Here is a 26,210-nt window from a genome sequence, read left to right on the forward strand (position 1 = left end):
TGATCTCTGTCTGTCAAATAAAAATAAATAAATAAAATCTTAAAAAATAATGAAATCTTGCCATCTGCAGTAACATGGATGGAACTGGAGAGTATCCTGCTAAGTGAAACAAGTTAGAGAAAGACAAATACCATATGATCTCAATCAGATGTGGAATATAAGGCACAAAACAAAGAGAGGTTTTTAATTTTATTTTTATTGATTCAATTTTATTTTAAAAAATTATTTATTTATGTTAGGGCAGCCAAAGGGAGAGAGACTCTCCAGCAGACTCCCTCCTGAGTGTGGAGCCTAATGTGGGGTTTGATCTCATAATCTAGAGATCATGACCTGAGCCCAAACTAAGAGATGGGCACTTAACCAACTGAGCCACCAGACACCCCCAAATGGAGCTTTTAAAAAAATGTTGCTATTATGTTTACTAGTGGTAAGAAATATAATTTATTTTAGCATGACTTATCTTTCAGAACATTCATGTTACTTAGATATACTGGATCGAAATACTCTCTAGATAGTTGTTATGTGTTTCATATTTACAGACATTAAAAATCATTTTGGGGCGCTTGGGTGGCTCAGCAGTTAGGCATCTGACTCTTGATTTTGGGTCAAATCAAGATCTTGGGATTGTGGGATCGAGGCCCATGTTGGACTCTGCACTCAGTGGAATGGGCTTGGGATTCTCTCTCCTTCTGCCCCTCCCCATGCTGATGCACTTGCTCTCTCTCTCTCTCAAATGAATAAATCTTAAAAACCCAGCATTTTTTATGATTAAATATAAAAAATTAAAAAAAATTTCAAATCCATTTTGAGTAAAACAACCATCACAGAACAGCCGAATTGTACATTTACCTGGAACTTTTTGATCTTCCCAAATGGAAACTCTGTATCTATTAGGCAGCTCCCCATCCTCCCTCCCCCAAACCCAGGGAACCAGCATTCTACTTCTGTCCTATGAATTTGACTTCTCTAGGAAGCTCATTTAAGTGGTATCATATAATGTTTGTCTTTTTGTGACTGGCTTATTCGCTTAGCATAAAGTCCTTAGGGTTCATCCATCCTGTGTGTCAGTTTCCCTCCATTTTAAGGCTGAATAATATTCTATTTTATGTATATACCACATTTGGTTTACCCAATTGATGGACACTTGATGTATCAATTGATGGACACTTGATGTATCAATTGATGGACACTTGGGTTGTTTCCTCCGTTTGGCTATCGTAAATGCTATGAACATTGATATACAAACATCTCTTTGAGATCCTGCTTTCAGTTCTTTTGGCTATATACCCGGAAGTGGAATTCCTGGATCACATGGCAATCTTTTTTTTTTTTTTTTTTTAGCCTGTATATTGCTAAGATTTTTTTAAATTACATATAACATTATATTAGTTTCAGGTGTGCAACATAATTATTCGAAACGATCACGATAAGTCTAGTTAACATCCATCACCACACGTAATTACAAAGTTTTTTTCTTGTGTGGTAATTCTATTTTTTTTTTTTTAATTTATTTGAGAACGAGAACAGAGAAAGACCATGCGAGTGGGGGAGGGCAGAGGGAGAAAAAGAATCTCCAGCAGACTCCCCACTGAGTGGGAGCCCAATGACTCGGGGCTCAAACCCATGACCCTGAGATCATGACCTGAGCTGAAGTCAGGAGTCAGATGCTCAACTGACTGAGCCACAGAGACTCTCCTGTGGTAATTTCTATTTTTAATTTTTGAGGACATGCCATACTATTTTCCAATGTGCTGCACCTTTTACCTTCCCACCAATGACCCACAAAGGTTCTGATTACTTCACATCCTTTTCAACGCATGTTATTTTTAAAATTTTTTTGATCCTATGGATGTGAGGTGTTATCTCCTTGTGGCTTTGATTTGCATTTCCTTAATGACTAAAGCTGTTGAGCATCTTTTCAGATGTTTATTGGCCATTTGTGTATCTTCTTTGGAGAAATACCTGTTTAAGGCCTTTTCCCATTTTCTAATAGCTTTTTGGTTTTTTGTTGTTGTTGAGTTGTAAAGGGTTTTAAGCCGATGTCATTATTCGATCTATAGTTTAGAGAGAGCTGAGCTTAAAGCTTTTGCAGTAACCAGGGTGAGAAAGGATGAGAGCCAGAGCCTCCAGCTGCAAGAGAGACGCTGTGCACAGTGCTCTTCCCAAAGGCCTGCCTGGGCCTCCTTCCTACTCTGGATCTTGGGTAGCTTAGGACGTGGGGGACCCAGGTCATTTTCTTGAATTCTGTGTAAAGTATCAGAACAGTGTCTGGATCATAGTAAATGTTAGCGATTATTGTTATGTTCAATGAGACTAGGAACTGTTTAGCTTCCTACCAACAGCCCAGTTGCCCCCTGGTCTTCCTCTCCAGCTCAAGGCACCTATACGCCTAAGCCAGGGCCCCCCTCTCTCCTGCTACCTCCTGCGGGTTGCAGCCAGGCGTGCTCCACCTGACGCCGGCAGGGGGCAGCATTGCACCACGGCTGCCTCCGGGCGGCGCAGTAGGTCCCACCTGGAAAGCTGGGAGCGCGGTCCCCTCTGCCTCTGCACCGCATGCAGCGGAGCGCAGAGACTGAGGTCTTTACCGGCCCGGGGTCTTCTTCCTGCCTGGTGTCCTGCCTTCCCCTCCGCGAGGCTTTTGGCCCCCGCGACGTATTTGCTTCTTCCTCTGCCCTTGTGCAACGTGGAGGCGCTCCAGCGTGCTCTTGACCCTGTGGACCATCTCCCATCTGTGAAATGGGAATAACCGCGCAGTGTCGCAGGGGTTGGCCCAGGCCGGGTCCAGAGAAAATGGCAGGAGATGTTTTAACCTCCACCATGGCTTTCCTTAGGGAGTAGATGGATGAGCATCAGGTCCAGAGTTATCTGGCAAGTGTGACCAATCGAGGGAGAGTGTGGCCAGGAGGCTGTATACATTGGCTTCTGCTTCAGTCTGTGGCTGGCTGTGTGGTCCCCAAGAGAGGGCTGATCTGGATATGAGCACAGGCCACTCTTGAACCTGCACAGTGTCTTTGCTTGTGCTTCCTGGAATGCTCCTCTGCCCATCTTCTAACCCAGCTTATGCTTCTCAGAAGGTCTTAGCAGCCTCCTAAGTCTCTCAAGGCCTGGCATCAGATTCCCTTGGCCCTTGCCAGCCCCCAAGAGCAGCCCTGTCATTGCCTGTGCCAGGCTCAGGACCTCACACCAGGACTCCTGTCTGCCCCGCCACGGGCCTTAGTAGTGAACCACAGGAGTGGCCTGGCATGAGTAAAGGAAGTTGTCGGGTGAATGATTCCCATCCTGGAGTCTCAAGGATTCCAGGGGTCTAGCCCTTGGCTGCCTTTCTCCATAATTCCTGAGGGGACTTGAACACTGGTGGATGGGACCCCTCCCCCCACCATCTATGGTCACACACCTCTAACAGTTCACCTTCTTTAGGAACCTGGGACAGGAAAAGACCTGTTGAAGAGCCACAAACTGTCAAAGAACACTCAGTGACCCCAGTGATCAGGAAATGCTCAGTAAGATGACTTTTCACACAGAAAAGATACAACTTTTCACATGCCAAATGAGCAAAACATTAGAAATTTACAATGCCTAGTGTTGTGAAGGTACAGAGAAACATTTTCATGAATTGTTCATGGAAATGTAAGTTGGTTTTAAAAAATGGGTTTTGAGGGCAATTTTGGAAATACATATTAAGAGATTTAAATTATGCATAACCTTTCTAGGCATTTATCCTAAAAAATAATTGCATAAAAGCTGGATATATCTGTATAAGTATTTTTATACTTGCAATGTTTATAATGGTAAAAGTAGGAAAAAATGTCCAACTGCAAGTGACTGGTTAAATAAAGTATGAAAGATCCGTGAAATAGAACTGCAATCAGCCATTAAAAATCATGTTTTTGGGTGCCTGGGTGGCTCAGTCAGTTAAGCATCTGCCTTCAGCTCAGGCCATGATCCCAGGGTCCTGGGATGGAGCCCCACATTGGGCTCCTTATTCTGTAGGGAGACTGCTTCTCCCTCTCTGTCTCCCTGCCCATCCCCCTGCTTGACCTCTCTCTCTGTCTCTCTGTCAAGTAAATGAATAAATTCTTAAAAAAAAAAATCATGTTTCAGAAAAAAGTTGCATGGTAGGGGGAAGTGCTCATATTAGAATGTTTGTTCACTCGTTAATTCATTGATTTAACTAACATTTATTGAATATCCAGACACGCCAGACATTGTTCTAGATACCGAGAATACAAATATAAACAAGGTAAACTAAGCAAAAATTAAGATTTCCAGTAGTGGTACTTTTGTCTGCTTTTATTAAAAAATAAAATCTGAATAGAAAAAAGCACAGGGAAAAATACCATGATGTCAACAATGGCTATGTTTGGTTCGCGGTATCAGTAATGATTTATGTTACAAATAACTGGAAACTTTATTGCAGTAGCTCAAGTAGTGGAAAGCTTAACTGTCTCATGTGTCGGAAGCTGGGAAAGTCTACTATTTTAATCTGGTGGTTCTGCCCTCCTGGGGTGGGCTGTCAGTCCCACACGTGGCTTCTCAAGATCAGAAGATGGCAGCCTGTGTTCTGGATCTCCAATCCACATTCCAGGTTGGGGGTGGGGGGCGGGCAGAGCAAAATCTTTCTCCTCCGGAGGTGCTGCGTTTTTATTACCCAGGAGCTGAGCTCCAGCCGTAGGTCAGGAGGAGTCACACCCCTACCCCTAGCTGAAGGAAGGTGCGGAAGAACACAGAGGTGGTGTTACGAGTGACTGTAATTTTCTTCTCCGTGTGTTCTGGCATTTTCTAAATCAAACCAGACACTAAAACAAGCTTTGCATAGAGAAGAAAAGGGCTCTTTATGTTGTAAGAATTAGGGTGGGGTGGATTGAGGCAGGGGATGCGAGAACAGAGCGAGGCAGCAGCAGCTGGGCCCCTGAGGCCTCTCCCCTGATTTCCATCCCTGACCTTTGGTTTGTGGGCCCCCTCCCGCGGGGGCAGCTCAGAGAACAGGCAGTGCAGTGAAGGTCTGTGGCTGCCCCAGTGAGGGCTGCTCGGTCCCGCTGGCTGCCTTGCTGGCCTGCCCTAGCTCTCCCCACTTGCCACTCTTCAGTCTGTGTCTTCCTCTATCTCTCTCTTATAAAGACCCTTGTGATGGCAGTTAGTGTCCACCCAGACAATCCAGGACAATCTCCTCCCCTTGAGTCCTTAACTTAATCAGACCTGCAAAGACACTTTTTCCAAAGAAGGTCACAATTACAGATTCTGAGGATTAGAATGTGGATACCTTTTCAGCCTATCACATCCATTCATTCACTGTCCAGTCACTTTACTGCTCTGAGCCTCAGTGATCTCATCTGTAGATTGGGGATGAGAAGCACGTTCTCACAAGGTCTGGTGATGATCACCAACCACATAAGTGGAAGGACTGGGCCTCTCTGTGATTGAGCCCTGCCCTGCCCCTCTGACCTCAAGGGCTGTTCTCATCTCAGCTTCTCTTTCCCCCTCTTTTATCATCCACCTGTCCTGATCCTGGAGACATTTAAAGAGCACCCGGGAGGCATAGACCTGAGGGCCTCTGATCTGCAGATCTTTGTCCCCATCTCTACCTGCTCCTCCTTCTTGCACTGTGGGCGCCCCTCTGTGTGCTGGTGTTGTGCCCAGGCCTGGAATGTGGCAAGTGTTAGACACATAGACACATGCATTCTCCCTTCTTCCCCTGGGAGCCTCCCCCTCGGGCTTCTGCACCCTCCTACTCCCTCTCTTGTTTCCCCACCAAAACCCTGGGGCTCTCTATTTTCTAGATGAGTCTCTGGGAAGTTAGGGACCTTGCCCAAGGTGGCACAGCACATTAGCAGTGGATCCAGGACCCGGGCCATCTCCCTGTCTCATCCAGAGTCACACTGAGCAGTCCCTGCTCCAAGCCAAGTCCCCAGGAACATCCCTGGGAGGTAGCACCTTCATCCTTCGGATTTACAGGGTGCTAAATGAGTCATGACAACCAGACTAGGAAAAAATCAATCACAATTTCATTTCATCTCTGGATAAAAGAAGAGGTTTACAGGCCAGAAAACCTCCTCGTGGAAATAGGTGTGTCCGTAAGCAGGGTGATCTGATCTGCTAGGGGTTGTTTCTAGCAGGATGCTTGGGTTGGGGGAAGGGCTTATCTGCCAGATGAACCAGGGCTCCAGGCAGATGCATTTTCCCTAATCCCTGCTCCCCAGGGAAAAATGGGGGGCCCAGCTCTGAGAGACAGCAGGCCCAGGTTGGTGGGAACTGCTGGGCTGTACCTGGCTTAGGATAGGATGAGATGGGATGAGGGTGGGCCTCTCACATTCATTTAACAAAGTGGCTGGGGTCTTCACTGTGTAGCTCCCAGTCTCCAAACCCGTGTGTAGGTTGATACTTGGGGACCCCATCGCAGATGCGGAGCAGGCCAGGACAGGGGTCTAGGGAGCCTCACATCATCTGTGAACACCTGCAGGCCTATCCCTCAAGAGGACATATGACTGACACAGCGTGTCCTTTGCAGAGCCAGGATTGAAGAGCTTCCTGTTAGCTCCCTGGCAGCCAGGGAGACAAGGGCCTCACTCACCCCTCAGTGCTGACTCCCCACTGCAGATCAGTGGCCTTCTGGCTTCCCCAGGATGTCCACTGAAGACACAGTAGTTGACACATTTCTGGCCATGGAGTTACCCCAGGGTGCTGCTCTATAGAGATGTGTCTGAGAACGAGTGAGACTGGCCTCAGTGTCTCCATCAGGGCCAGTCTGACAATCCACCAACTCCTCCTTCATGTTCCTCTCCCCTCTGCATTCCTTATATGCTTCTTCCTCTACTCTTTCCCTCTTGCTGTTCTTTCTGCTTTAAATGTGTACCTTTTTCCTTAGCTCATGGTCTCAGCCCCACCTGCATGGAGCTCACTGCAGCAGAGGGCAGCAGCAGGAGGAGCCCTGGGCAGTGGCAGGAGGGGTGAGGGGCATCTGTGGATCTCCATATTCTGGATCTGGAGCTCTGGACAGTGGCTGATGAAAGGATGAGCTTGGCTCGCAGGATGGACAGACAGGCCAGGGGGTTCTTCCATTCTGCTTGGTCCCACCTGAGGAATTGGGAGCTCCCCCAAATATAGAAGAACCAGGGCTCAGGGCCTGGGGAAAGAAGGGGAATGCCTCCCAGGCCTTGTAGCTGGGAAGCAAGGACTCCAACAGCAACTCCAACAGCAGGGGCTTTGTGCTCAGGGAGAGACTCCTTGGCTGGTGGTTTTCACACTTAGACTCTCAGCTGTAGAATGCTTTCCTCACACGCAATGGACAGAGCACCCACAAGCAAGACGTAGAAAGTGGGGTGGGTCTAGAACCCCAGAGGCCCTAAGCCTCCTCTGAGGAAGCTCTTAGATCCGGGCTGTGGACGCACACCTGGGGGACCAGTGCTTGGGAGAAGCTTGGGTGTCAGGCTGCCGCAAGGCCTGGAACTAAGGTGACAGGTCACAGGGATCCTTCCTGGGAGCCTGCCTTCCTTCCCTTTGCTCTCTCTTGGCAGGAGGTAATGCTTTGGTGCAGACTTTGCCCTGCCTCGTCTGAGCTTCTGAGGGGCCTAAGGAAAGGATGGACCCTGCTGGCCTCAAAGGGCCAAGGGGATCCCTGGGTGTCAGTCTGAGAGTCCCACATGGGCCTGAGCCGGTGTTTGTTTCTGCTACCCCGCCCTGCCTGGAGAGCCTAGGTCCAGGGACCAGACCTCTGTGGTCCAGTTTGTTTTCTTTTGAAAGAAGCAACTTTTCACACAGGTAACTCTTTGGACTACCTTGATTTTAGGTAGACTGAGCACACTCATCTGGGCCCCAATTTCCTGATTGTATAATGGGGATAAAGAAGGGTCCTTACCCTGCAAAAATAAGGGGAGGACATACTGTGTGTGGTTTTCTTCTTCCTCACGGGGCAGGTCTCCAGCAAGTGAAGACCTCCCCTACCCCGGCTGCCAGCCACGGGCACCTGCACCGTGCCATCGGCAGTGGGGCAGTGAGGGTACTTGGAAAAGGTGCAGCAGCTGAGTATGGGGGGGTCTGGGGGCACACTAGTGGGTCCTGCTTGGTGGCTGCACTCCCCCACCCTCAACCTCAGGAAAACCATAGACCAAATGCATAGAAGGCTCAGATAATAAAATGAGAGATGCAAAAGATTGCCAGCTTGGGAAATTGAAAGTAAAAACCCATGAGGCTACCCAAGAGTAAAAATAAAATAAAAAATATGGTAATATAAAAGGAGATCAAATAAAATAAATACAAGCTGAAAAAACAGTGAAAATGAGATGAGAGAGGTAGGCAAGAAGGGGCAAGGAAGACAAAGGAGAGATGGACAATTGATACATAATGGGGGGGCAAAGGCACAACAGAGGGAGGGGGGGATAAGCAATAAATAAAGGTGGTTTTTTTTTTAAGATTTTTAAAAATTTATTTACTTGACAGAGATCACAAGTAGGCAGAGAGAGAGAGGGGGAAGCAGGCTCCCCACTGAACAGAGGGCCTGATGTGGGGCCAGGACCTTCAGATCATGACCTGAGCCGAAAGCAGAGGCTTAACGCACTGAGCCACCCAGGCACCCAAGGTGTTTTTTTAAAAAGAAAAACCCAGTGGGTTAAGAGGGTCCAGGGGGCAGTGAGGATTTCTGAGCTCAGAATCCTGACAGAGAGTGGGTTTCCTGGAGTGCATGGGTAGGGCCCAGCCTGGAACGCAGGCTGCAGGGGTCCAAGCCTGGTCCTTTAAGATGCTGGCTGGCCCCACCCCGGGGAGATGACCTCAGGGCTTGGGTTAGCCTCCTCCTAGCGTACTTGGGAGACCTTGTCTTCTGTGCCAAAGCCTGCAGAGAATGGCCGGGCCTTGGTCTTTCTTGCCAGCAGTAAGCTTCCGGGAGGGCCTAGGCTGAACTGTCTTTGAAACCCCAGGTGGGCTCCATGCTGGAGGGAGAGTGGAAGGCAGTTTTTCAGGGTACAGTATCACATGCCATCTGGGGGCTCTCTAGGAGGAAACCTGGTTGGGCAGGGGCACCTCTGCGGGGGTTGCACAGTGGTGGATCTACACGGAACAGGCAGCTTCTCAGGGACTGTGCCAGGGAGAGGCACCTGGGAGAGTCAGGATTCCAGCTGGCCCTTCCTTTGTACAGTTTTTAGCTGGGGTGAGAAAGAAGGTGGCTGGGAAGGGAGAGGTCTGCCTTTCTGGAATGACAAAGCTTTAAGTTACGATGATTGTGGCTTCCTAGTGGACCACGGTGGCCTTTCTCTTAGCCTTGACATTTCCTCTGTAGCTTCAGCAGTAAACTTTTGCATCCTTCTTTATTTCCTTGCATGCAAAAATGGGAATGCTACCTCCTAGGTAAGATGTAGGGTGCCGGGTACAGTGCCCACATGTGGTAAATGCTAAAGAAATGTAGTTAGAATCAGTGTAACGGGAGATCTTTTTAGTAAAAGTAGTCACCTCTACTGGCTGAACTCTGTGCAAAAGGATTTTTTTTTTTTTTTTTTACTCAGTTTTAATATCTGTGAACATATCCTTGTGTAGTTAGACGCAAACCAAGAAGACAGAGTCCTGAGTCTGCCAGCAACTGGCCTGGTGCCTTGGGCGAGTCAGTCACTCCTCTCACTGAGCCTGTTTTCCCCTCTGTGAAATGGGTATGCATCATATGACCCAAGTTCACCAATCTATCTTCTTCAGCCAAGTTATCACAGTAGGGGTGAACTTGCTCATGAGGTAAAGTTGCTTCCCCAGGAGCCTCATTCTGGGGAGGCAGCTTTTGCAGTTCCAGAGGTTATCAGGGCTTAAAGGGACTGGGCTGGTAGGGATCAATAAGTAATTAAGAGTTTGATGAGCCTGATAAAGCCCTATAATAGCCAGTGTCCCTGGAACCCGACAATCCCAACCTCGGGTGGCAGAGAAGATTAAAAGTCTTGCCTAGAGGTGGGTGTGCACAGGGACAAGTGATCTCTGGGCCTGCCTCCCAGCTCCAGGAGAAATGTGACCTATGCAGAGTACCCCTTGTGGCCAGGCAAGCGCAACCCAGGCCATTCTAGTCTGGCTGTGAAAGCTGGCTTGGTAGTGTAGGAGTTTGAGCACCAGAAGATGAGCATCAGGGATGGTGAAGGAAACCATGCTGTGGGAAGTATAGGGGAAGGGAGTACCTAGGACAGGAGGGGATATTGCCCAGGGCCAACAGCTTCCAGGGGATTCCAACTGGAGTCACAACCCCCAGGTCCCAAACCAGAGGGCCCTTATCATCATCCAAACTGCAAACTAGTAGAAGTCTCTTCAAAACTGTATGGGTTGGGGGTGCCTGGGTGGCTCAGTCGTTAAGCGTCTGCCTTTGGCTCAGGTCCTGATCCCAGGGTCCTGGGATTGAGCCCCGCATCAGGCTCCCTGCTCAGCAGGAAGCCTGCTTCTCCCTCTCCCCCTGCATGTGTTCCCTCTCTCGCTGTGTCTCTCTCTGTCAAATAAATAAGTAAATAAAATCTTAAAAAAACAAAACCAAAACTGTATGGGTTGGTAGGTTGTTTTCTTAATATTTGGTGGGGGGGTGTCTTGAGGATTGTCCTGCTGCAATCTGCTAGCTCTGCCTTAGCACAACATATATCAAGAAAACTTCTAACTAAGTTAGAAACATGACATGTTTTACCAACAAACTGCAGAGGCCCAAAAAAGTGAGTTTGGTGACCCCCGACCCTATGACTCTTGACTTCAGATTTGAGCCCCTATTGGAGATCACACCCACTTTCTTTACAAGGTAGAAGCAGTCCCATAGGAATTAAATTGTTACATAAAAAAAAAATCTACCCTTTGTTTCTCTTCTTTCTATAACTTTTTGGTCAATGAATGGTGGGATTTTGAGAGAATGAGGATGGGGAGGGGTGTTGGAGAGGCTGGGAGGCGTATTTTATAACTCAAGGCCCTAAAGAGAAATTTTCTTGAGGAAGTGCATTTATGTGGGCACTATACCCAGCTCCCAAGCCCAGTCTCCTGCGGGCATAGTCATTCTTCTCTCCTTGCCCAGGGGCCCCCTCCTCCTGGAAGCCACCTTGCCTGCTCAAGTGGTTCCCTGCTTGTTCTCCAACCCAGCTTCTCCTCTCCACCAGGCTGCCCCCCACCCCCAGCTGAGTCAGCCCCATCAGCCACTGCAAGGGTTGCCTCATTGCTCTCCAATCTTGTACTTGGCCCTCTCTGCACAGCCACCTCCCCCACCTTTCCAAAGTAACATTTATCAATGACTCCTCCGTGGTTGGAAGCTTGAGACACAAACACACATGCACACACACACACTAAATTCTTTATCTTCCTGCCTTGGCTGGATAACCAGCATTAAATGCCTGAAGGCCTCTATTCCTTCTCCCTTGGTAACCCCACTAAGCTTTTAGAACTGTCACCTCCTCCAGGAAGCCATCCCTGGCTCTTCCTCCCATGCTTGGCCAAGTGCATGCATGGCTCATTCAGGGTCCTCGCCACATCTTCTAATGATCTGTTTAGGTGTCCACTTCTCCCACTGCGCAGGGAGTTCCCGGCAAGGTCTGTTGCTAAGCCTTTCCAAGTCCCTCAAGCCCAGCGCAAGGAATGGCAGGAACCTCTCCGCGGGCGGACTACAGCCAAGGGATGGTCCCAGGCTTTCTAGAGAGGCCCCTTACACGAGGCTCTGCCAGGCGCGCCCAGACCGAGCTTCCGCGGAATCGGGGTCCCGGAAGGCTCAGCTGCGTCCCCGAAATCTTGAGTATGCCTCGTGGATCCCAGTCTGTCTGGGACTTGGGGGTGCGGGAGCTGCGCGTCCGGCTTGCCACCTCCTCCCAGGCTTGAGCCAACTGGTTAAAGCTGCATCTGGTGGTGGCCGGCCGGAGGCATTCGCCAGGCGGCGGAGAGACCTCGGTTCGGCGCTGGCCGCCAGGAGCGGGCTCTCCGCCCGGGCTCGCGCGTGAAAGCTCCGTGCAGAGTGGGAGTCTGAGTACGCCGGCCGCTTGGAAGGCTCCTCACGTCCAGGCGCCGCGGTCACGGCTGCGCCGGTTTCCGGCCATGAATTAGGCTTCAGAGTCCGAGCCTCCTGCCCGACTCCGGGCTGAGCGCGGGGGATGGGCGCCTGCCGAGGTTCGCACGGCTAGCTAGGGTTCGAGCCGCAGCCCAGGTTCTGCTCCGCGACGATCGGCCGCGTCCGGTCCACTTTGGCTCCCCTTGCATCCCGGCTCCTGGCTCAGCGTCCCGCTCCGTCTCTCTCTCGGCTACCCCCAGTGCGGCTCAGCTAGGGGCTCTCTGCCCGAGGCTGGGTGCATGGCCCGAGACGCTCGGCGGCTGAGGTCGGCGGGCGCTCCGGGATCCCCCGAGGGCAGTCGGTGGCCGACCCTTCTCCATCCTCCCGCCCCCGGAGAACGGTGGGCACAAGACCCAGGGCCGCCAAGTCTTTGCGCGCCGCAGATTCGGCTGGTCCCCGCTGCCATGCCGGCCCCCGAGTGTCCCCCAGACCCGGAGCACGGAGCACCGGGCGCCCCCTCCGAGCCGCGAGCTGGCGAGCGCCGCGCGGCGAGGCTGAGGCTCCGCAGTCACGTGGCCGAGAGGAGGGCGGAGGGGAGGGAGGCGGGCAGGGAGGGGAGGGGGAGCGGAGCCAAGGGGGAGGGGGAGGGGAGGGGGCGTCCTCCGCAGTTCGCTCCTCGCCGGGGTTCAGACACACAGCCAGCCCGGAGCCGCCGCGCCGGCCCGGCCGCCGCCGTCACCGCCTCCGCCGCCTCCGAAGCCGCCCGAGCCGCGGGAAGCGCCGCCGCCGCCGCCGCGGGCCGCCCCCGCCTCACCGGCCTCGGCTCGGGCTGCCAGCGCCGCCGCAGCCGCCACCGGAGCGGGAGCGGGAGCCCGACAGCGCTGGGCTGGGCTGGGCTGGGTTGGGGCGGGCGCAGGGCGCAGGGGCGGGCGCGCGGGAGAAGACGCACGGGCGGGCTCGGCTCTCCCGGGGAGCGGCCCGGGACTGCACCCGGACCGGCGTCTCCCCGCTCCGCGCTGCCCTCGGCCTCGCCCCGGGCCCGGGCGGATGAGCCGCGCGCCGGGGGGACATGGAAGCGCTGACGCTGTGGCTTCTCCCCTGGATATGCCAGTGCGTGTCGGTGCGGGCCGACTCCATCATCCACATCGGTGAGCGCGGCGGGCGGTCGGGCCGAGGCTGGGCGGGGGCCCCAGCGGCGTGGGGGGTGCGCGGCGTCCAAACTTGGCGGTTCCCGGGGCCGAGGGGCTCGGCGGGCGGTGCTCCCCCGAAGGGCCGCGCCGCGCCGCCCCGCGGAGGAGCTGTGCATGGGCCGCGCCGCGCTCCCGCGGGCTCTTCGCCGCTCCCCGTGGCTCCAATCCCTGCGGCCTTTGACGACACTTAGGGCCGCGGCTGCGGGGAACCCGGGGCCGGACGCGTGTCCAGACCCGCGCCCCGGGCTGGGCCGTCGGCGTGCTCGGAGCAGCGGTGGGTAGGGGGCGGACACAGCCCTGGGTCTCGCCAAGTTGGCAGGGCAGGATCGAAGAGGCCCGACCGGAACCGTGTGTGAATGTGGGTGGGTGGGTGTTGTCAGCGTGTATCACTGTGTGTGCGCCTGGAACCGTGTTGGTGTCACTGAGAGAGGGCGTTGGGATGTGTGTGTCCATCTGAGCCTGTGTTGGTGCGTGCACGACTGTCAGCCTGTTAGAGTGGACACAGTGTCTGCATGTTTCCCCGGTGTGTTTGTGTATCTCTCGGTATATGTGTGGGTGTTTGTGTATCTGGTTGTGGCGACTGCAGCCCAATCTTGGACAGACCCAGAGTTTCCCGTGGTCCAAGTCTTGGGGGCCGGCAGACGGTCCAGGTGGTGGGAGCCGGGGGAAGAAGCGTGGGCGATGGGGGGTGGGGAGGAGTGTGTGTGCGCGCTGAGCGGGAAGAGATGGATGGAGGAAGAGAACCGGGAGAGAAGATGAGATAGAGGAGAGGAGGAGGGGGCGCCCGGAGGGGAAGTGTGTGGGAGTTAGTGGCAACAGGGGAGGAATCCCAGGAAGTTAGGCCGGGTTGGGGGGCCTGAGAGCGGTTGCTTTGGGGGAGCCCCTCTGCAGTCGTCTTTCCGGAAGTTGGGAAAGACCAGCGAGCACAGAGAAACTGGGGGTTGGGAGGTGTGAGAAGGCAGGGATGATGGGACAGGAGGGGCGGGGGGGGGGGTGGGGGTGGGGGGGGGGGGGGGGGGGCTGGGCCGGGGCTGGGGGGGCTGCAACCCCCCCCCCCCCCCCGCGCCGGGGCCGGACGCCAAACCTGCTTCCCACTCGGGGGGAGGGGGGCTCGGGTCTCGCGGTCAGCATTGCGGCTCTGGATGTAACGTGGAACCGGGGCCTCCCTCCTCCCGCCCAGTCCTGAGCTCCGGGGATCATCCGGCCCAGCCCTGGGACCGTGGGGACCCTCGGGGCCTGGCGAGGGTGGGGGAGGACTCCTGAGTTGCCCAGGCTGCAGGGCTAGGCTCTGGCGAATCAGACCGATCTCCGATCTCCGCTGGAAGCGCAGAGTCGGCCAAGGCCGTGCTAAGGCGCGTAAAGGGCCAGTGGGAGCCTGCCCTGGAGATGTTCGCTGTTCTAGAAGGCCCTTTCAGGAGCGGTATCCTATGAGCTCCTCAGCACTGCTGGGTCTGAAGGCAAGGGGTCTAGGGTCCAGTTTCCTCTCTTACCACATACACACAGGAAGAAGAAGCGGGGAGAATGGAGAGCAGGAGGTGATGCTCAGGGAGCCAGGCTGGGACTGACCCGCCCGCAGGTGCAGCAAACTCAATGGGACCTGCGTGCTCAGCTTCTCTCAAAGGGGGAATCTCAGAGCAGAAGGAAGTCATCATTCCATTCTGGGATTGGGGATGGGGACATCGTCCTGCAGGGGAACTTTCTGGCTCCTGTGATGGGATTTATGGGGCGGTATCAGGGCATTTGGGTGCTGCCTGAGGCCACCCAACTTGGCTCAGTTCGTTGTGTGTTGGTATAGCCCGAACATGAGGTAGCTTGGTTGCAAGACACTTGTGTGACCTGGCAGCATGTGCAATGTGCATGTGTAACTCATGTCAACTGTGTGCACAAGTGCACTGTGTGTGGGAAACACATTCCTGTTCTGGTTGATCTAAGAAAGCGGTAAACTAGCCTGTGAAGCTAAAACCCCGGTCTGAAACTCCCACCAGACAACCAGCTAACCTGCCAACACGGAGACCTGAGGGCCAAGACCAGGGTGGGGGTGGGGTGGGGAGGGAGCTCTCCTCTTTCTGTCAGGTCTTGACCCCTCCTCTCCTCCAGGTGCCATCTTCGAGGAGAACGCGGCCAAGGACGACAGGGTGTTCCAGCTGGCCGTATCCGACCTGAGCCTCAACGATGACATCCTGCAGAGCGAGAAGATCACCTACTCCATCAAGGTCATCGAGGCCAACAACCCGTTCCAGGCGGTGCAGGAAGGTGAGCGGCCGCGGCGCCCAAGGCTAACAGGGCAGCCGTCTGCCAGGCAGCGTGGAGACCCACGGAGTTGCGACGGGTTCGGCCGCCCGGAGCCCCCTGTGCGCCCCGGCAGCCGTGGTGCCACGCATGGTGCACGCGTCCTCTCCGACCCACCAAGCGGTGGCGCCGGGAGTGCTCCGCGCCGTGGAGCTGGAGCGGAGAGCTTGTGAGCACCGCGAGCTAGGCTCCTTGCCTAGCTCGCGGGGCGTGTCGCGGGCTGGAGCGGTTCTCTTCTAGCTGGGTGGGTGCCTGTGTGCGCCCCGCGCTGCCCGCGCAGGCATGTGTGGCTCAGGGCCGTCTTTGTTTCTCTAGTGTTTGTGGGTGGGCGTGTCTGCGTGCCGGGTACCTGCGTCGGTGCACCGCCGCTGACCTCGAAGGGCCGGGGCTGTCCTCATCCCCAAGCGAGAAGTGCCTGGCGCGCGAGCCCGCGGTCTTCCCTCTTCACAGCGCAACCCGATACGCCCGGCATTTTGCGCCCCGCGGCCAGTCAGTGCCTCGGCCCCGCGTGTCTGTGCCGTGCTCCTCCTTCCGGCTTGGAGGAGCTGGTTTCTCTCTCGCTGTCCCTGCCGCGGGCAGAGGCGCTGTCGCCTGAGCCGGAGGTGGGCGCTGTTTGACCAGGAAAGGAGAGGAGTTGGGCCAGTTCGGCTTCGGGGATTCCTAGTCCGAGGCTGCGCCGGCCGCAGCCTCCGCTCGCGTCCGGTGGGTCTGACCCACTCGCGGGGGGGGGGGGGGGGGGGGGGCAACAGGTGCGCAGCGCGGGCGTTCGCTGCAGCGGCAGCTTCTTTTCCCCCTTGTCTCTCTTCCTCTTCCGTGTCACCTGGCTCGAGGCTGGGTTCTGGAACCCGAGTTCCTCCTGCATATTGCCAGCCACCTTCCTGGTCAGGCTTAGGGCTCTTTCCACACTCCGGGCATCTGCCTAGCCCAGGTACCTTTTCCTCTCCTCTGCCTTGCTCCCCACATTCCTGAGTTGACTCAGAGGCCCTTGCCCCAGAGTGTGAGGGTAGGGGGCCCCGCAGGTGGCAGGGGATGCAGGGATTCCTCCCAGGAGGGACTGACAGGACAGTGGGTATTGGGAGGAAGTGGGCTGGTTCAGGGTTCCAGGCCAGCCCCCTCATCTCCCACCCCCATTCCCCTAACCACTGAGTGCAGAGCCCTTCTGCTGCCTTTGGGTTATATGCTGGCTGCTGGGCTCCTGGGTACCTGCAAGGGTAGGATGGTTCAGTAAAGACTCTGCTCTGTGTCCAGAAGGTCAGAGCTTTTTCTGGGGAGAACTTTGTGCTAGAAGGAGGTCTTTGGGAGTCTCCTGTTCTTGGATGCAGCAGAGCAGGGGAAGGCCCAACTGTGAGCTCTGAAGGCCCAAGGATGTCTTGGGGTGGGAGTACAGACCTGGAGTTCTGAGTGTGTTTTTGGAGTAGCTGCTAGAGGGGTGAGGCTGGTGTTGCCTATCATGGGGTTTGCTGCTTCTAGCCTTGGCAGATTCCGTTGTCCGATATCCACTGAGGTATGGGGAATCCCTGTCCTTTGGTGTCTGAGTAGCCTACCAGCAGTCCCTGCCCCCACATGACCCACCCCAGAACTTCTTTTCTGTGTGCCCCCCCACACCTCCTTGCAGGTGCTTGGTGTGGGCTCCAGCCATGGAGAGTGGGGCCCTCCTTAGGTAGGGGGGTGGGAATCAGGGGCGTGACACAGACTTATCCCCTTACATGTCACCATTTTTACAGTGCCTTCTGCTCTCTTGACACTGTTTCCATACATTTGGCTCTGTGGTCAGTCATTCTTTGTGCTTGGGAGTTGAGGACACAGGTGGACACATGCGTTTCTTGCTCTCAGGGGCTCACATCATGGTGGAGATCCTGCCTGTGTTTTCCACCTGCCGTTTCCTCTCTTCCACACCCCCCTGTTGACATACCTTGTGTCCTTTGACTTCCCCTCTGCCATGTGGAGTACTCCATGCTCATTCATGATGCCCAGTCCTGGCCACCGCCACCCCCCGCCCCTCCCTGCCCCCATCAGCAGGTCCCCAGGGAGTGAAGATAATGCTCTTGCCCAGGGTTACAGTCTCAGGCAGGTAACACATCAGCCAACGGGGCAGCTGATCTCTGCAGGGCGTGGAGCGTGGGGTCTGGAGAGGTCAATGCTGTTAAAAGGAGCAGCTGCTACATAGCTTTAGACGATTTTTCCATTTGGGAATGAAAATCCTAATGTTATAGATGTGCATTTTTTTTTTTTGAGAGGAGCCCCAAATCTGCACTTTAATGTAAAACCTGATTTCTAACTGTTGTCAACTAATCAAGCAATTTAAACAATACAGTACAAGCCAAACGAAACGCACCTGTGGGCCATTCAGCCTTCAGGCCCCAGTGCACCTGTGTCCTGGAGACACAGGACTCCATCCAGGGGTCTTTTCTGGTTGACAGCTTGCTTTTCTGGGTCTCAGTTTCTCTATTTTTATGATTGGAAAAATGTCTCAGGCTCCAGGGATGGCAGGCTGACAGTCTCAGAGGGTGTGAGAGGGAGTGTGTGTACCCATCCAGAAGTAGGGAGTTGGATTCTGGTGACTGAGGGACATCTGATGCCATCCAGGTAGAAGGATCCTGACCAGGTGTTGCTGGGCTGCCTGCTGCTCAGAGTGTGTGTGCTGGTTAAGGCTGGTATGTGCTTTCAACTGATGAGCCTCCTGGGCAGAAATCTACATGGTGACCTTGCACGGCCCTTGGATATCTACAAGGGACCGTAGCAGCCAGCCCCTCCAGGGCCTCATGGAGAGCAGAGCAGTGCTCGGAGGCTCCTTCTCCCTAGCTTGGGGCTCAGCTGGGTAGATATTCAGCTCTCTGCATGTCCTTCCTTCTGTGCTCTGGGATGCTGTCCATCATGTGGCATGGTCCTGCTTGGTGGGTATCTTCTCTCTCCCCTGGGCTTGGACAGTCATTGCAACTGGCCGTGGGTGGTAAGTTTGGGTGGGAAAGGAAAGGACTTCTTGGTGGAGAGCAGGTATGGATGGAGGACAAAGGCGCACTGGGGTTCAGTCTCCATTGTGGACTGGACAAGCTCCCCATGGACCTCCAGTGGGTTTGGGATTGAGGTGATGCTGTTCCCACTTTGGCCCAAGTGGCAGGACCATACAGGGACAAAAACTTGGTTGCTGGAGCCCAAGCAACCAGGTTCACATTCGTCTTGCCTCATGTGTAGTGTGGTTCCAGGGGGGCGTCCTGGCTCCGCTTTGAACTTCTGTTCACGTATCTGTTAAAAGGGACCAAACATAGTACCGGGCAAGTGGGGTTCTCATGAGGATTAAATGAGATGAGACATGTGTAAATTGTCTGCAGAAGGCCTGTGGTAGGTGTTCGGTAAACATGAATTCCCTCTTTGTCCCTTGACCCAACTGTGAATCCATCTCAGCTTCTCTTGAGGCTGGTGATATTTTCAGTGGCATCATTTCTTAACTGGTGAATTCCTTGAGAGCAGACTCTCACTGACCTTTTCATTTTCAGCATTTTGCTAAACTCGCCCCCCACCCCATTATAAAAGAAATGCATCATTACAGTGAGCATGAATCAATTAAAAGATGTAGAAAAGGAAAGGGCTATGCATGCTTATTATATAAAATATGGAAGGTACAGAAAAGCATCACGAGGCAGAAGAGAAATCGTTCAGAATTTCAGTTAGTTCCTTCTAGTCTTTTTTTCACTCACTGTATTTTGTATATTTTGTAAGTGCTGAGAGCTCCCATTCTGTTCAGCTGGATAGCCTGTTTTTTTCTTTCTTTTTTTTTTCATTTAACATCTTACTGGCTTTTTCTGAAATTGTTGCAAAGTATGTGTAAACACTACTCTTAGCGGCTGCATGTATTTTATGATATTCAAGACAATTTATTATTATTTTTTAAATGGAATCATTTATATGCTGAGATATGCTTAAGTGTCACTGAAGAGAATAAGAGACTCTGCTTCGATTCAATTTCTTCAGGATGATTCTGTACAAGTTCCCGACAAACCACCTTTGGAGACACTTGGTCAGTTGATGTAAAAGAATGGGTCGCATTTAATAAAATGCATTTGATGAGGATTTAAACTTAGCAAGCGCTGACACTGGAGTGATATTTAAAATGTTGTGTCTTGGATTTAGTTGGCAAAGTCCATCTTAACAGTCAGTGACAATTTTCCTTCTGGGTACTAGGAGAAATACTAATTTGTCAAATAAAAAAATTTCATATTGTTCTAAAGTGTTTGCTGAAGGGGAAGATTATATAAAATGTGTAAATGCATAAAAGAACCAGCCGAACAGGAGTCTTCTCTGTTCACAGTGTTATCTTGTACTGTAAGTAAAAGACTTGGGATATTGGTTATACTGTAGACATATCTGTCATAGACTGGAAAGATAACAGTTTAGGGAAGAGGAAGGAAAAAGAAACATATGTGAGGCAATATTCCTTTTAGTTACAATAAGCACAAAAGTGTTTTAGGAAGACAGGGTAAAAATTACCTAAGTATAGCTTGGTGTTTGTAGACTAAAACAATGAGAGAGTAAAGTCAAATGAAAATAAAACACAGTGAGCTTGTTGGTGCCCATCTGACGGTCTCTCCTGGGGTCACCCTGCCCCTCATGTGCCTGCTGATATCTGAGCATTCTGCTAGAAGGTCTCCATTGGAGATTTGATGCCTCTGGAATCTTCCTTGGCTTCCATTCAGAAGGATGTAGCCAGTGAGGCGGAATCTTTTATACCTGCTGGGAGATTCCCTTCTGTCCAGGAGGGGCTCTATTGGTTCTCCTGATGTGATGTTAGTGACATTGAAAAGATGCCTGTAAGCCCACGCCATCCTTCCCATCCACTCTGCTGTATTAATTTTCCCTGGGAGCTGAAAAATATTTTGCCACAAATTTAGATGGTTGGAAACAGAGATTTATCATCTCACAATTCTGCAGGTCAGAAGCCTGATACAGGTCTCCCTGGACTAAAATCCAGGTGTCAGCAGTGCCGATTCCTTCTGAAGGCTCTAGGAGAGGATCCATTCTCTTGCCTTTTCAGTTTCCAGGGGCTTCCTGCCCTCCGCAGCTCCTGGACCCTTTCCTCTGTCTTCTGCCAGGGTTGGTGGATGGGGTCCCTCTCAGGGCGTCACCCCGATCTTGCCTCTGTCCTCCCATCTCCTTCTCCGCCTCTGACTCTTGTCCTTCTCTGCAGGACCGTTGTAATTTCACTGGGCCCACCTGGATAATCCGGGATAACCTCTCTACCTTACAGTTAGCTGATGAGCAACCTTAATTCCCTCTGCAGCCTTAATTCTCCGACACAAAGCCTAACACGGTCAAAGTTGCAGCGATTAGGACGCGGGCATCCTCGCGGGTGCATTGGCACACCTGTCAGTGCCTGTCACTGCCAGCGCACATTGTCCCCTCTTCCCCATCTTCCGCACGGTGGTCTGCTCTCCTGTGGACTGGGTGGACTTACCTCGTCTTTGCCAGACCCACTGGAGACACGTGGGACTTATGGCTGTGTGTCCACGTCTCCCAAGCTCACTCTGTGAGCCTGTGGGCCTCCGCAGACTTACCCGCGCTCTTCAGTGAGGCATTGGCGTCCTTCCCTGGGCCTGAAAACTGCTGGTGCCCGAGGAGGTTCCCAGAGGAATCGGCTTTTTGCAAAGCCAGACTGTAAGGCCCATGCACCTGCCACCACCTGTACCTCCTTTTCTGTCTGGGCAGATTCTCTGGACTCTCCCCACTCCTCGCATCATCTGCTGTGCCCACCTAGAGCCCCAGCTGGGACCTTAGCAGAATCCGTCCTTCTCGGCTGCTGCATGGCACTCTTCCTGGCCCCATGGGGGCTGCTGCTAGCGAGGTTTCGTGCTGGAAGATGGCTGTGGCTGCAGGCGGGGATCACCCCTCCCTAGAAGGAGGCTGGGGGCAGGGAACCATCTGGTCCCTGCTCTGGATTGCTCACTAGCCTGTGAGCTGTAAATAAAGGAGTGGCTGCCCTCCTCCCTCAGCTAAGTTCCCAGGCTCTCCTTCATTCTGGGCTCACTCCTGGGTGTGCAAACATGTGCACGCACACACACACATACACATTCGCTTTATAGACTGTACTCCTGCTGCACCCATGTCCACATGTTTGGGGTTCTAGAGGCTTCCTTTTAGTATCCCTGTGGCCATGGCTTTACCCCCCAGATTGGGAGGTTGGACTTAATGGGCAGTGAATAGATGGGCACTTCTGTCAGGTGTGTGGGTCGGAGGCACATGGGTCCTCGCGAGACACCTCTCCTCCTGCTGCCTCCAAGCTGCTGCCATTCCCTTTCCTGGTGACCTGGGAACTTTGACAACCTTCCTATCTGGAGCAGCATGTTGGGGCCATTTCTCCAGGTTTCCTGTGGAGGATAGCTAAGACCATCCCTGGCACCCAGAGCTGTATCTTATAAGGGCAGATAGATTCTTTCCAAATTCTCGTAGTTGTGAGGTTGAAAATCCCCTTGCTTTGTTCCTTCTGTAGCTGTCTTCCTTCTTTACCTGGCCTTTTTGCTACTAGAACATGCTGTCACTTAAAAACGTGGAACATTTAGTCTGTATTGCTTATTTCTAAACCACCTAGAGCCCAGTCTGATGCCTGGATGGGAGTCTTTTTTTAGACATGGCTACCCAGGTCCCTTCCTCCTGGTTTTGTTCTGTAGTTCCCTTGTATCAGCTAGGAAGGCTAGGTTATGCTGTAGTAACAAACAATCCCAACATTTCAGTGGCTTCACATCACAAAAATTTATCTCCTGCTCATGTTGCACGTCCCATCATTGGTCACTGTGGAGTTTGGCTCACAGTGGCCACTCAGCTTGAATATTGCCAGTTGCTGTGCCACATTGAAAGAGAGCTCTGGGGGTCTCAGTCTTGAGGGGACATGTGTCACTTCTGGCTACAACTTATTGGCCAAAACCAGTCATGTGGTTCCAGCTAGTCTTAAGCGATCCAAGAAGCACAGTCCTACCATGTGCCCAAAGGAGGGACAACTAGAAATATTTGGTGAATGACAGAAATACTTATTCATGTCAAAACAGTCCTCCCATTTCCTTGCTTCCTTAAAGCAGCAACAAAGAAACAAAAAGCCCAGAACACTTTTGGGTACTGGATGCTGGTTGGGCCAAAGCCGTGGCTCCCATTACCTCACCTCTGCCCACTCATTTACTTGTCCCTCTGTTTTGGAAAGCTCAGGGCTTTGTTGTGTATGGGGGAAGTCAGGAACCCTGGGTTCCCAGCCCCTACTGGACTCTGAAAAGAGATCCAGTCTTGTGTCTACCAACCTTGTCCTCTGCGAGCTATGGATGGGATAGGCACAGCCTCAGAAGACTTGGGCTAACTGCTTCCTAAGTGGTGAGGTGAAGATGGTCATTGCCGGGCCCACCCCAGGGAGCCCCTGCAGCCGGACTTCAGCAATCAGGGCTGCTCATGGGTTCGGCAGCGCTCCCCATGGTGCTGTTCCTCTCACAGAATCCCCCTGCCTCTGTCCCAGGCCCCCTTCACCCCGTCTTCCCCCATGGCAGCGGCTCTCTCTCACTACAGCTTTGGGCTAGGGCAGAGACTCATCGCTGGCATTGGCTGACCTGTGACAGCCCCTTTCTCTGGGATCTGGCCTTTCTGACAGGCATGGGACCCAGGAAGGCAGCTGGGTCTGTGCCCAGTATCCCATCAGCTGGGTTCTCTAAAGACCTTTCTTCCAACCTATGCACACTCAGTTTTCTGGCCAATGGCCATGGGTTGGGAAGAGAAAGACCCATGATTCTCCCTTCTGGGCCTGAAGCACAGGCAGGGTAGCTGGGTGGTGATTAGATGGCCTGTTTCTATTTGTTTCTGGGTCCATGCTGTGGGTGAGCCAGGCTCCCAGGGGGTGAAGCCAGGCACTGCCCACTGGGTCACCAGGGTGGTCCTCAGCCCAGGCTGCACACCCTCCTGCAGCCAGACCCTGGCCAGTGATGTCTCCTGCACACCAGTCCTTCGCTGGTCGCAGGCTGTGGCAGCCAGACACACTGCCCCTGAGCCTGTTTCTGGCCAGTGCTCAGCCTGGCCCTCCTCCTCCTCCACACGGGAATGGATGTGCTGCCCAGAAGCCAAGGCGGGGGCAGAAGGAGCGTTGTGCTTTCACTCATGGACTGAGGTGCTTGTCCCCGCTCTGCGATTTGATGCCGGGCAGGTTACTTCAGTGTCCTCAACTGGCAGATGGGAATGACAATAGAGAAGACAGCTTGAGGGTCGGTTGAGGAAACGCCCAAGCAGAGAGGTAGGGATGGTGGTTCTGTTGGCAACCTGAGTGGTTCCAAGGGGCTCTTGGCTCCCTTCCACTTCCTGCAGCTCTTGGGGTTCAGTCTGGCCTTTCTGGATGTCCCAGAAGGGCAGGGAAATAGATTGGTATTGACCACACGGCCCCCGTGGAGGCTAGCTGGAGCCATCTATGTGGGCCGGAGCTTGGGGACCCTGCGGACTGTCGTCACACGGGATTGTATCTAGCTGTAGCCTTGCTATTCCGAGCGCACAGAGCAGCCAGAATCCAGCCTGCCTGGCCCAGCCTACTTGCTCTGTGTGGGTGGAAAGGGGTCAGGCATGTCCAGGTTCAAACCCCAGCTCTGTGACTGATCAGCTGTGTGGTCTTGAAAGGTCACTTGTCCTCTCTGAGCCTCCGTTTCAACATCTGTGAAGTGGGGCTTCCTTGGCATTGTGTTGCTTGGTCTAGAGAGGTGATGTGTGCCTGGCAGGAAGGAGGCTTTCGGCCAGCCGTGGCCCATGGGGTGCCCAGCAGAGGTGTGCTCAGCCTTGTGTTGGGGTTAAGTGTGTTGGGGGTGCGCACTGGATACGCAGTAGGAGTTTGTTTTCCTTGTGTCCTGGTCACCATTTGTTCTGTCCTCCTGGACCCCTGCCAAGGGTACATGGCACCCCTGGGTTTCTGGGCCTACCTGGGTGCTACCAACCCCCCTGTCAGGGCAGAGACGTGGGCCTTGCTGGCTGGACATCATCCCTGTTCCCGCCGTGGCTGAAGCTTCTGGCTTAGCCAGTCCGTTTGCTGACCCCACATGGCCCAAGCCCCTGCAGGGCTGGCCTTGGCCTGGTCTGGCCTGCCAGGCTGTCTCCTTCCCATGAGCTCTTCCTGCTCAGTCTTGAGGCCTTGCCTCGCCTGTGCTCCTGGGCTGGGGCAAAAGGCTTTCTTCTGTCCTTTCGTTTGAGGGCCCAGAAGCATGGCGAGAGAGGGAGGGCCATTTTCTAGGCCCTGATCTGGGCTCCCTCTGTTTGTCTTGGCGGTGTCCATTTAGGGGCTGGTGCCAGGAGATGAGGTGACCCTGACTTAGCTAAGAGCTAGGTTCTGTTGCCTTCCTTGTCGTGGCTGTGACATCAAATGCTGCTGCTTCTCAGTCCCCGTTGGCTCCCAGGGCACCTGCCCTCACTTGCCTCTCCCCAGGGCTCTTGTGGTCCAAACAACCCCGTGAGCCACCCCTGCGGCCTGTAGGCTGCCAGCCTGAGGGTATGTCTCTCCCTGTCACTGAGCCCCCAGCTGGAGCCTCAGCTCAGGGCTGTCTCAGGGCTTCTCCTGTGTGCCTGATGAAGGCTCCCAAGGGCTGGTCCAAGGCACTGCATGGCTCACAGCGCCGAGCTGGGGCTGTATAGGGAGCCTCCAGCCAGTGTTCCTCCAGGGACAGGCAGGCCCAGAGGCCATGCTTTGGGGGGAAGGTAGTGCCGATGAGGTCCTCGGGCATCACGTGGGATCTAGGCAGAGCCCCCCAGCCCTGTGTATGCACGTGCATGTGCAAGGGGTGTGTGTGTATGCAAGTGTGTGTGCATGTGTGGATGAGTGCGAACACATACACATGTGTATATGCAGATGTGTGCATGTGTGTGTGTGCAGGTATGTGTGCTTGTAAGGATGTGTGCATAAGTGAGTGTGTGAGTGTGTGTGTGTGTGTTTGTGTGTTGCAGACCCCACGCTGCCTGGGCATGATCTGTGGAGAGAGCCAGTGGCTCCAGCTGCTGCCTGGAGCCTCTCTAGTCCCAGCCGTCTTTGACCCCCTCCTGGATTTCCTGCAGGTCGTGATTTAGATGCGGCATCCCTGGGGGGTGCTCCTAGAGCCCTGAGGAGGCAGGCCCTGCCACATGCCCCCACTGTCCTGTGTTTGGGGCTGTCTCCTGGAGATGCTGGGCTGTGGGGAGGGACTTGGTTTCTTTTGTACCCTGTTATAACCTCAGCTTTAAGACAGGGACATTCATGGGGAATGTTCAACAAATATTATTTCTCCCTCCCTCCTGGAGGACGTTCCTGGACCCAGATATGGGGTCCTGTCCCTGGGCCCCTTGGAGATCACTCCAATGGATGGACATTGTGGCTGTGGCCACTTGACTTGGCTAAGGTCAGGAGGAGGCTGTGGGTAGCAGCCCGTGCCCTTCCCCATCTTTGGCATCCGTTGTGGCACCGTGACACCGTATCAGAGGTGTGAGGGTGGAAGCCAGCCCACCTGCATAGCCCAGGGAGTGGCCCTCCTGGGGTCCTAGCCATGTGGGTCAGCAGATAGCACAGGGTTCTAGTATCCAGAGCTGGTGGGGGGGGCACATAAAGCTAAGGCCAGGGAAGGTCTGGAGGTGCTGCGAACTGCCTGGGCCCCCCAGCTCCCGCCAGCCCCAAGATTCATCTACTGAAACCCTTCCGCCCAGTGTGATGGTATTTGGAAGTACAGTTTTTGGGATGTGATTAGGTTGAGATGAGGTCTTGAGGGTGGGGCCTCATGGTGTGATCAGGTGTAAGAAGAAACCAGAGA

General features: G+C 53.6%; 1 protein-coding gene across 4 annotated transcripts in view; it reads left to right on the forward strand.

Moving 5' to 3' along the window:
* The first annotated feature begins 12,020 nt into the window (after positions 1–12,020).
* Positions 12,021–26,210, forward strand: part of GRID1 (glutamate ionotropic receptor delta type subunit 1) — a 680,604-nt gene continuing 666,414 nt past the window's right edge. The window contains exons 1-2 of one of the 4 annotated variants that reach the window (XM_032838417.1): positions 12,021–12,081; positions 15,250–15,405. In XM_032838417.1, the coding sequence (XP_032694308.1) occupies positions 12,066–12,081; positions 15,250–15,405 (172 nt within the window). In that variant the 5' untranslated portion in view covers positions 12,021–12,065. Of the gene's footprint in view, positions 12,082–12,863; positions 13,111–15,249; positions 15,406–26,210 lie in introns of those variants that run through there. The other 3 variants (XM_032838432.1, XM_032838424.1, XM_032838411.1) reach the window with 3 other exon arrangements.

Source organism: Lontra canadensis, unplaced genomic scaffold, assembly GCF_010015895.1.
Source record: "Lontra canadensis isolate GAN:19392208 unplaced genomic scaffold, GSC_riverotter_1.0 scaffold3, whole genome shotgun sequence".
NCBI lineage: Eukaryota > Metazoa > Chordata > Mammalia > Carnivora > Mustelidae > Lontra > Lontra canadensis.